General features: G+C 41.7%; 1 protein-coding gene across 4 annotated transcripts in view; it reads right to left on the reverse strand.

The window, feature by feature from the left end:
• Window positions 1-12081, reverse strand: part of SPICE1 (spindle and centriole associated protein 1) — a 39294-nt gene that overhangs the window by 15993 nt on the left and 11220 nt on the right. For all 4 annotated transcript variants that reach the window (XM_084801290.1, XM_084801291.1, XM_084801288.1 and 1 more), the window contains exons 5-10: window positions 9770-9872; window positions 8823-8929; window positions 8128-8243; window positions 1567-1706; window positions 1227-1361; window positions 456-721 (exon numbers count right to left, since the gene is read on the reverse strand). In XM_084801290.1, coding sequence (XP_084657416.1) covers window positions 456-721; window positions 1227-1361; window positions 1567-1706; window positions 8128-8243; window positions 8823-8929; window positions 9770-9872 — 867 coding nt within the window. The remainder of the gene's footprint in view (window positions 1-455; window positions 722-1226; window positions 1362-1566; window positions 1707-8127; window positions 8244-8822; window positions 8930-9769; window positions 9873-12081) is intronic.

Raw genomic sequence — 12081 nt, forward strand, 5'->3', positions numbered from 1 at the left:
ACTCCTATTCTACAAAGACCACAAACAGTTTTCCCGCCTATGAGATTTACAGATTACAGGCACAGCAACTCGGCAAGGGGAGCTGCTTTAGAAGAAGCCATCGGAGGAAGGCAACGTAACAAAGCCACAGTAAACGGTGCTATTTAAACCAGGACACCTAAACAGTAACACCTGCAACTGGCATGCAATGATACTTTATTCATAGCAGGTTTGTCTTACTGATTACATTTTTCTAAAACTCACAGAAACATCAGAATTATTTACCTAAGCACATGTTTAGCAATAGAGGAGGACTGCAAGCATAAATTGTACTACAAATATACTAAAACTGAGTAAAAGAAAACTATTCCCATTTAATTGTCCTTATTTGGAGGCTGCAATAAAATAGGAAAGGAGAAAGCAGTCCACATACACTTAGGCCTGAGGAGAAGGCTCACATAGCCTTGCCTTCCTACCTGTTTAAGATAGCGAACCAGGCGGCAGAGGGAGCTCACCAGCGACAGGGTGAAGCCTGTGAGGCCCTGCGCGCCCTGCGGCCCCTTGACCTCACGCCCTGTCCAGCGCTCATACTCTCCCACCTCGTGTTCCACTTCATGTATCATGTGTTTGAGGATGTCCAGGCTGGAACTATTGCTACTTGGTAAGTCTGCAGAGGTTGTACTGGTGGATGACATGTTTTTCCTCTGCTTGGAAGGAGCACGCATATCTGGTTTTCTTTTCACTGAGAACAACAAAAGTCATTCGATTTCAAAACCAGGAAAAGCGCAACTATAAAATTACCAAGAAAACTTTAAATTGTTCACCTTCTTTTTTTTTTTTTTCAAGACAGGGTTTCTCTGTGTAGTCTTGGCTGTCCTGGACTCACTTTGTAGACCAGGCTGGCCTCGAACTCACAGAGATCCACCTGCCTCTGTCTCCTAAGTGCTCAAATTAAAGGCATGTGCCACCACCACCCAGCATTTACCATTCTTAAAATGTTAAAGGTTATCACAATTTTTATAATATAAACCCATGAAGTTTACATTATCTATAGCTAACATATTATAACACTCTCCTACATAATGTGGGACAGAAAGGATTTCTTAGCTTCGCCTCAATAAACTCATACTTAAATATATCCAATTGGATGAGCTTCAGGAAAAAATATATTTATTGGGTGATTAGTAAAGTTATGACAAGATGGATGCTTAACAATTCATCTTTGTAGAGTGAAAACGGGAGTGGACCTTTATTTAACAGCTGCCTTTGCTTCCTTGGGTTCAGCACTTGTCCCACATGGCTGGAGGCTACAGCCTCAGGAGACTCCTCAGCCTGAAGCCCCGCCTGGATTCTCTTGACCGCATCCGTCGCATTCAGAGCACCTGCGAAGGAAAAGCACAGCAGAGAGCACTTCAAGAGAATAAGCTTTCTCCAAGAACAGTTCCACTGACAGATTCATCAGGGCTGTACTCAGTGCACAGACTACGAAAGCTAAGTAGCATCTGAAGGTTACTGTGTTCCAAAGAAACAAAAACAAGCAAACCTAACAGCATTTGCTACTAGAAATACAGCAAAAGAGCAACTAGCCTTTCTGGTCCTCTGCTGAGAGCTCTGAGGATGGAGTTCCTGGAGGAGTTCTCTGTGACTGGGTAGCTATTTTCTGCTGAATATCAGTCCACAGTTGACTGATTAACTCAGAATTCTCTTCCTTTAGTTGGTGAAGAAACCTATAAATTATGGAATAATTAGAATCAATAAGTGCTATTAGTTAATCTGTCCAACTGCTCATGTGTTTGATTTGAAAGTTTTCAGCAATTCACATTTTAAAAAAAGTTTTGACTTTAGCTGACAAGACAACGCTGCTATTGAATGAGAAATGTCCCCCCAAAGGCTGATGGTCCCCAGCTGGTGGGAAGATTATGGAACCTTTATGAAAGGTGACCTTGCTGGGGGAAGTCTGACACTGGGGGTGAGGCTCAAGGGTAAGGATTTTATAGTCTAGCCCCACTTCCTCCTCCCACTGTCTGCTTCTAGACTGCTGACAGTGTGATAGGCTGGCCTCCTGCTCCTGGAGTCACGCCTTCCCTGCCATAAAGGAATGCATCCTTGCTGCAACTTTACGCCAAAATAAACTCATTCTTCCTTAGGGTGCTTTTGTCTGGGTAGTTTATCACAGAGACAGAACGAGGCTAATACACACATGTAGGAAGCCAAAGGACCCATCATCTTAGGGAAGAAATCAGTCCATCTGCCCTCTGGTTTCTATGTGCCATGGTCCCTTACACAGAGTGCTTGCTTTTGTCTATACAGTCTCACCTTTCTTTCTCTAAAGTGATTATGTATAAATGGTTCTGCCCTGTGGTCTCTCTCCCCTTTAGGAGAGCCAGTGTCCGCAGTAGACAGTTTGCTCATTTTAAAGGAAACTTTCTGTGACAGAGATGGGGCAGAAAGAGTCAGAAGAGGAGCCTTGAGACTTAGTACTTGAAAGCCTTCCATGGTAGAGCTTATCCACAAATGTTACTGTCAGCGACAAGGCTGATATTCCATTTCTCACTTAAGTTGAGACTTAAGAAGTAAGAAGAGAGAAAACAGAAGCAATAAATATGTACCTTCTAATGAATGAGTGTGTAAGATGTGGTGTAGCTATTCAATGAAATACTATTCAGCCAGAGAAAGGAAAGAAACATGGCTGTATACTACAACATGAAGACACCAGACGCAAGACAACACATGGCATGATCCCTATATGACATGTCTAAATAGGCAAATCTGTAGGGCAGAAAACATATCAGTGGTTATCCAGTGCTGAAAAGGTTGGGAGGAAATGGGCTTTCTTTCTGAGGTGATGAAAATATCCTAAAATTGATTGCAATGGTGGCCAAGTATTCATGTATTTTTAAAATATACTGAATAAATATGTTATAAATGAACAGGTTGTAAACTATCAATCAAGCAGTTAAAAATTAGAGAGGAAATATATTCTAATTAAGCCATAAACCTTGATTTCAAGCAAACTATAAGCAGCACATTAGAACATCATTTGTTCAAAAATTGTATTTAGCAAAAGAGCTATGTTATGAGCCTTGCAAAGGGGACAAATGACAAGAAAAGGCCCTTAGTAAGACAACACAGGCAGCTTTAAGCCCAACCTTTAGGATTAATCTCAGAAGAATGCTCCACCAACTTGGAAAATATATACCACATTCTTATACTTACATTACTATCTCTAACACTGATGCTTCTAAGAGTCAGGCTACATAGTAACCACAAAAATAATGCAGTATCATCAGGTAGGCTACGGGCTGCCAAAAGATGCCCACAAGCCAATTCCTAGAGTCTATGAATGCTATCTTGCCACACGAAAAGGGGACTTTGCAGATGTGGTCAACTTAAAGATCATGAGATGGGGACATGTTCCTCAACTACCAAGGAGTGCCCTAACTGCAAAATATGTGCATCCATAGAGAGTAAAGAAGATGTGAGCCACAGGGTGAAGATGGAGGCTGAGACTGGAGGGACAACAGTCCCTATCAACAGCCATCCAAGGAGAAAAACGAGAGCAATAGATTCTCTTCTGGAGCTCTCTCAGAGGGTAGAATGGGCCTGACCACACCTGATCTCAGCCTAGTGGAACACATTTCAGACTTCAAATGGACAGACACAATAAATTTGCATTGTCTTAAGCTGCCAAGGTTTCGTTAATTTGTTACGGCATCACCAGAGAACTAATATAGACTGAGACTTGAGCAGAGTGCCAGTGCAGAAGCAGCTTGGAAGTAAGAGGCTTGGGAGTAGGCCTGGAAGTTTTAGGTGAATGACAGAAGCAGCCTATGTGTCTTAAGTGGGTGACTGGTAGAAATGTGGACGTTAGTAACTCCTCCAATGAAGACACAGGAGGAGGCGAGGTGCACTGCAGAGAAGCCCTAAACTGACTTAGAGAATTCACATATTGTAAATAAAAAGCTGACAAAGATATGACTGTTAGCTTCTGGTGTGAGAGTTCAGAAGGACATTAAAGAATAAAATGCTGTTAGACACTGGAGGCCAGCCAATGCTTGGAGTGGTAAAAATTTTAGTGCAGTTGTATACAAAGCAGAACTTTGTAAGTGCTAGATCAAGAAGTTTCAGTCAATAGATTACAAAGTAAAGTGCTAAGGATACAATAAAAGGAGCGAGAAAACCCGAGGGCAGACTGTTAAGCAAAAAAGACTCAGGGTTGCGGCTTCAGCGTAGTGGTAGAGTGCTTGCTTGTTATACCTGAGGTTCCATTCAACAGCGAGCACTGGAAAAGATAATAAGGGACTAGGACTTGAATTTTTGAGAAATGCTTGGGCCTGCAGACCTCAAAAGATATGCAAATTAGCAGAACTGTTGCTAAGAAAGCAAGCTCTGGAAAGGAGAGTGTGTGCTGCCAAGTGTTTGCTAGTTCTGAGGGGCAAAATATAATTCCTGCATCTCCTCAGTGATCTCAGCAGAAACCAGGGCAAAAAAGGAGATGATCCAGGAAACACCCAGGGAAAATTTAGTTTCATCATGAGCATTAAGGCACTTCAGGAAAGCAACACAGGAACAGTAATAAGATTTGAGGTATAACAAATGTGACCAGGAGACAGGATGACCTTCATGTTTATAACTAGTCACTGGCAGAGCAGCCAGCACCAGCAAAGGGGACAGGGAAAGGCAACCCTACAACTTAAAGGGCCAGCTGTGTCAGATAAGGGGACACTGACCTGGACCCTCAACTATGGGACACATCTCAACAACACTTTAGTCTAAAGGCAGAAAAATAAATGTTGAAGGTGAAGGTAATCATAATGTTAGACAAAAACACCAATGTTTTTGTCTTATAAATGTCTTATAAAACCAAGAAAATACTATAGCATAAGACTTTATAAAGTAACATACATGGCCAACCAAGAGTGAAGGGTGCTGTCACAAAAGCCAGCCAGTACTTCAAATACAAAAGCTATAGAAAAATGTCTAAATATTATGAAGAGAATGAGAGGCCTTAGACCACTCAAACCTCTAAACAAGATGTCTCTCTCCATCAAACTCTTCCCTCAGAGAAGACAGAGTGTAAGAGCCAGAGGGGAAAAAGGACACCAAGAAAACAAGACCCTCTAAATCCACATGAGCAACACTTATACTGGGCCTGCACGGGTCCGCACCAGGCCCTCTGCACATCCGCTGCAGCGTCCAGGTTAGGGTTTGAGTGTGAGAACGAGTGGCTCTCTGACTCCTGTACCTTCTCTTGGGCTCTTTTCCTCCTGTTTGTTTTGTCCAATTCCAGTGTGTCAGGTTTTTCTGTAAAACCTTAATTTTTATTTTATATTGTATATATTTTATATTTAAACTGTATATAACACATAATATATAATTTATAATAATTTTATTATTATCTCTTAGAGGCCTATTTGCTTTCTAATGAGAGCAGAAAGGAGAGGACACAGTTGGAAGGGGAGGTGGAGAGGAACTGGGAGGAGTAGAGAGAGGAGAATTCGTAATCAGGGTATATTGTGTAAGAAAAATAAATCTATTTTCAATGAAAGGGGCGAGTAGAAAAATGCCTAAAGAACTGAAGGAACATTCTATTCATGATCCCAACAGCATGGCCTTTAAGTAACCAAGATTCAGTTGGATGCGGTGGCACACACCTATAATCCCAGCACTCGGGGAGGTAGAGGCAGGCAGATCTCTGTGAGTTCGAGGCCAGCCTGGTCTACAAAGCGAGTCCATGAAAGTCAAGGCAACACAGTGAAATCCTGGCACACACACACACACACCAAGATTCAACTACAAGATAAGATAAAAATTTAAAAGTATGATATACAGGAAAGCACAATGTGTAAATGTTTTAGGTTTCATCAATTCAAAATTAAGAATGAAACTACAATATGGAGAGGAACACCAAGCAACTCGCTTGAATAGTCAGAGTGCAATGGAAAAACAAGAAAGCTCACATCTAACAGCAAAGACTACTAGCCCTACAAAAAGGCTCACTCACAAAGGTAGTATCTTCCTAATGACAGCAATGACTCTAGAGGAAATGAGACAGTGTGCAAGCCTCTAATTCTAGCATGCAGGAGGCTAAGGCCAGGGCTGACAGTGTGAAGCTGAGTTTCACAGTGAGATCAAACCAACAACGGCAGAAAGGAACAACAGTTGCCACAGTATGAGGTACAGTCCATGCATGAATATGGCAGAGCTGACATCTAACACACCAACTGTATGAACTGGTTGTAGCTTCTTTCACCAATTACAACTTTCCACAGAATACAAGGAACACAAGTAATATGCAATCAGTGCAAAAGCTAACTATAAAAGACTACATACAAAAAGCAAAGATAATGCAGACAGTCAGAAACAAGATTTTATCCCCGATCTCAACAAAACAGATTGCACCAAAAGCCACTGAATATGACAATGGAGATAATGATGCTCAAAGCCATTGATCAAAATAAAGATATAGCATTTATATAGAGACACGTTTTATAAGCACAGCAGTCACCTTTACAAGAAAGGATGTCTCAAACTTTAAGTATGTTAAGACAAGAAATATGAAGAAAAAAAGAAGCACGCTAGGGAATCCTTAATACTTCATTTTCAGTACACAATATGGCAAGATGAAGGGAGGAGACCGAACGGACAAGACACAGTCAGCAAGGCGGGCGCTATGATGCACACAGCAGAGCGTTATATCTTCCAATAGAACCAAAGCCTCTTCCCGAGCGTGCGCATGGAACACTCGCAGAAGGGTGGCCACAGACTGGCTCCCAAAGAGAGCATCCCCAAGTTCCACAAATAGAAAGATGATATAACCTGCCTGCAGTGTGGCTCAGCCAGAAGCCACAGGGAGGTTCCAAAGTCTTGCTTTATCTTTAACTTTTAGTGAAAAGGGCAAAACAGCAGAAATGACTTCATTTCTTAAATAAGCCACTTATTTTTGTCAACTGAAAAAAAAGTACTGCAATCCTAACTCAAGTAGCTACAAAAGCAAAACAAAAGAAAGCACAAAGAAGGAAAAAACTGAAAGGAAAAATTGAGGAAGGAGAACTAAAACTGTAAGCTCAACTCAATAAGCCAGAACCCCAACTCTTTGAAACACTAAGAAACTAGACTATTAACCAATGCCCTCCTACGTGAGGATGGCCAAAAGAAACGATGGGCCGGGCCTGGTGCACAAACCCACACACACCCCAATACCAAAACAAGCATTTCTTGTAAGGTAAGAAACACAGCAGGGACACCAGCTATGTCACTAGTATTTTACACAGCCCTATAATTAATACACAAAAGAAGAAACCTGAGGAGGTGTAAGAAACAGGAAACAAACACTGTCCTTTGTAGATGACGGATGCCAAACCCAGAAACTGGAGAACTGCTGCTGGAAGTAACAACTAAGAGTTAGTGATGAGTCTGGCCACTGAGACAGGATGCAGAGCAGAGTGAGGAGCAGCTGGAAGGCCCGGGGAGGGTGCCCAGGGCACTAGCTCAGGAATGAGTGCCGACCTCCCTCCCATAGGTCCCCAACTCCCCAAACGCAGGGAAACAACATATGTAATGGGAAGGGAAAATCCCATTTAGAGGAGAAACAAACCATATTTAAGGATAAACTAAGCAAGAAATACATAAACACTACATAAGAAAAGTGTTAAGACATTCCTGAAAAACAAAAAGCAAACTTTTTAACAAAGGGGAGACATTATGTCCTAGTAGAAAATATCAATAAGCTTTGTTTTATGATGTTAAAGTTGATAGTAGTTTTTATTAAAAAAAAAATAGATGAAAAGTATTAAGAATACCTTAAATTTAAGAAAAGCTATAGGAAAGTTGGGTTTGGTAGGGCACACCTTTATCCCAGCACTCAGGAGGCAGAGGCAGGCAGATCTCCATGAGTTCAAGGCCAGCTTGGTCAACATAGCATGTTCCAGAACAGCCAGGTCTACATAGAGATACCTGGTCTCAGAAAGAATAAAAAAAATTTCACACTCCTACTACAACTTTTAAAATGTTATAGAACAATTTTAAACATTTATATAAAACTATACACTCATCTGGTCTTTTTCTTTCTGTTTGTTTGTTTCTAAGGAATAATGCAATGAGCTCACACATTAGGCCGAGAGCCTGTGTATGTGTGCACACACATACCTCTCTGTGTTCCTGTTAGGCTGCGAGGCGGGGGAGGGAGGCAGCTCACTCTCGCTGTCTTCTGACTGGCTGTGAGCCGTGCTGTCTTCCTCTTCGTCATCTACTTCATTCAGAGCCTACCTCAACAATAAAACCAGCAGCACGCGAGTCAGTCATACACTCACTTACCCTTCGCCGTAACAGAAATCTCTCCTCCTCAGGCTAACCCCTCATAGGTGCGCCAACCACCAAACCCTGTCCACTCTTCCTCTGCTAGCAGTCCTTCTAAGAGCGCCGGGGCTGCTTGGCCACCTCAGCTGTCTGTGCTGACATGGAAGAAAGCCTGGGCCGCCTTATGAAACTTTGTGTCCACCTTGATACTATCTCCTGTTTGTCTCTTCTCTTTTTGTTTTGTTAGTCCAGGCTAACACAATATGTTATGTGGCTGAGGCTGGCCCCACATTCACAACACCACACACATCATATACACAATTGTTCACTCTTCCTTCATCTTCACATCGTATCTTCTTGGATGTTCTATTCCTTTTCTAGCTTGTTGTTCCCAACTTCTTTGTTATTTTCGTTTTCCACTGTCTCTTTTCAGTTGACAGGACAATGGTTGACATTTAAGCTTTCACCACGTCGCCTGTATCACGGTGACCGCTATTTCAGCCTGGGCACTTTCCTCACTCATTTCAGTGAGTGCAATGCATTACCTGAGGCTCTATGACAGATTTGTCAAGGGTAGACTGGGTGACAGGGTCTTGATTTACTACAATGGGACTCTGACAGGAATCTGGAGCCATGGTTACATTCGGGAACCCTGAAGAAGGAATGAACACAAGTCATTATTTTATTTCATCTGCTTAAAGAGGCTTCGCAAGTTCTGCACAGGCGCAGGCTCCCTCCACCTCAGAGAACTCTCAGACAGCAGCTCCGCCTACGTGTGTGGATAAGTACCAGCCATATATCTACACTCACGCTGACCTTCACGAAACTCCATGAGACAGGTTCTATTAGTTACAGACCAGGAAACTGAACCCTGGAAAAATTAAGGAACTAACTCAGAGCTACTCTAATAAATGGCTGACCCAGTATTCAAACTTTCTACTAAAAATAAATCATGTGTTTCTGAAAGATTAAACAAGTTATGTGCCATTGTGATTAATAATGCTGAAGCCAAGAATGGTGGTACGTGCCTTTAATGCCAGTGCTTAGGAGCTAAGCGGCAGGAAGGTTAGGAGTTCGAGGCCAGTCTTAGCTACACTGACCCTGGGAGTGGAGGGCAGGGGTAATCCTACATAACTAAAGAAGTGGAAGTTGCTTTAGATTTTAAGCTAAGCTTACTCAAACTATATGGAAATGCACATATTTTAATTATGTGGTGATTTAAGCTGAAAACTAAGCCACGTTTTATAGTTACAAAATGCTGTACTTTGCACCACATTTTAGTAGATATTTCCCTTAGTTGAATAGTTTGTAATACTTAGTATTCCTAGTAAAGAGCAAACGAATTACAGCTCTTAGCTCTAATATCCTCGTATATTAGCCAGCTAGAACACATAGCAGGAACTCGATTCCTAAAAACAGTCAGAATTCTTCTAATCACTTCAGAGCTATGTTTCAGAAAGGAAAACAGGTTAGGTGTGGCCTGAATGCTTACCTGTGCGCTTACGAGGGGCATTGGCAAACAGGCCTTTGGCTGCAGCCGTCAGATGGCCGGCGTTTTCCAGCACATCCTGCCTCTGGAACTGATCAGATAGAATCTACACACATATTAAGAAAAATATTGTTCAGAGAAAAAAATTACTTTTAACATCATTAAGAAAAAAAGACTAAAGAAAGGTACCAATCCTGACATTTTGAAAGCTTAATTATCAACCTTTATTGGTTGTGGTCACTGAATTTGTTCTTAACCTTGTGCGGTAACCACTCCCCAACAACAATATCCTCAGATAACAATAGGTGAGGCTATTACAGCAATTTGTAGGTTCAAAGAAATACATATTACATAGAGAGCTGGGGTGTACACACACACACACACACACACACACACACACACACACACACTTTTTAAAAATAAGACTTACACAGCCTTTCCACATGAGAACTACTATATTTAAGTTTTATTCCATTCTAGTTTTAAGTGATGGCTGTAGCCTACTAACAAGTATGAAATATACAAGTTTGAAAAACACAGATTAAAGAGCCTTTGAGCCATGAACATCAAAGGGCACCTTTGATATGGACAGCCTGATAATCCACTAACAGGCCAGGCATGACCTGTGACTTAAAAAACAAGGTATAGTTTTAGGATTAAACAAACAATGTTATGCTTAGGTATTTATAAACATGGGTTTTTATCATGGAGAGATGGCTACACAAAAGCACCATTATAGTCGTGCCTCTGGTTATGCCTTTTCTTTTCTTTTTTTTTTTTTTAAGTGTGAATAAAAATACCATTTTATTAAAGACAGGTCTCATGTATACAGGATGGCCTTAACTTGCTACATAGATTAAAATGACTTTGAACTTCTTTTTTTTTTTTTTAATACTTTCTAATCAAGGACTTTAAAATACAAAGAAATGAAGCCACAGGTTACAGATGAGTCAATTCTATTTGCCACCACCAGATGGCACTCTTGAGCCAAAAAATCTTAAAATCAACAGTTCATTTCTAACCCAGATTCAAATAAATAAGGCATCTAATAACAAACCCTTCGACTGGAATTTCTCTATGACACAGAAAGTTGCATCACCTGACATCAATTACTATTTGAAGATACAGAGAGAAAAGAGAGTCGTGTTCTGTTGTTTTCCTTTCTGCTGTGGCCAAGCGCCATCAGCTGGGTCAGTTAATGGGTAAGTCCTGACTTTGCTCTTCCACAGAGTAAACTTTAGAACTGCATAGGGCCAAGGGCGCACATGCTGCAGAACACGGAGTTCAGGGCCACACTGGAAACAGCAAACAAACTCCAACCACTTAAAACTTGGCTTCCTGCTGTGACAATGGTGCACAGCATGGGCTTCACTTGAAATCTGATTATAACTGACACTGGGCATCGGTGTGGTTATTAATAAGATCATTCTTCTCTCTTCTTCTGACGGCTCCATGACTTTATTCTGACAGATGGCATTGCCTTTAAGACAGAAAGTAGTAAACTCTTCAAATTGCCACTAGGAAATAAGCTGTGTGGTTTTTCTAGCACAGTGACAACTGCACTGCGCCTCTGTGTGGTGGATATGCCTAAGGTCCCGCCACACCCCATTGCGGGTTAGCCTAATGTCCTTTCCACAGCAGCATCCCATAAACACAGAAAAGCTCAGGAACTGAACAAAATGTCCACATGCTCTTGCATTCTTACTTTTTCTTTTCTTTTTTACCCCTAGTTCTTGAGATTAAACCTTTAAACATCCCAGGTAAGAGCTCTAACACTGAGTCTAAGGCCCCAGCCCTTGACTTGTACTTCTTTCAATAATTCATTCAACAAACAAGCCTGTACCCCAAAACATAATCAAGACTACTCACTGCATTATTTATAGTGATCAGGTAAGAAGCCATCTGTGAGCAGCACACACTACTTCCTTTGAGACAGGGTTTCTCTGTGTAACAGCCTTAGATGTCCTGGAACTTGCTTTGTAGACCAGGCTGGCCTCGAACTCACAAAGATCCACCTGTCTCTTCCTCCCAAGTACTAAGCGCTGGGATTAAAGGTGTGTGCCACCACGCCCGGGCCAACTCCTAAGTCTTAGTAAAGGATGTGGCTAGATTTCTCACCCCCTCTTTGAATATGGGAACAACCAAGCAATAATGCTCTGGGGAACAAGACATGCTGGCATAAAAGGAGTAGCAGACACTACACTGTCTATTTCCACTTGCTGTTGACTCGCATACAACGGAAGGATGCTCTAACAGCCATCCTGTACTCAGATATAGAAGTCACATGCTGAAGAACTGCAGGATTGTCTACCAGC

The sequence above is a fragment of the Acomys minous genome (assembly GCF_964271855.1).
Source record: "Acomys minous genome assembly, chromosome: 11".
Lineage (NCBI taxonomy): Eukaryota > Metazoa > Chordata > Mammalia > Rodentia > Muridae > Acomys > Acomys minous.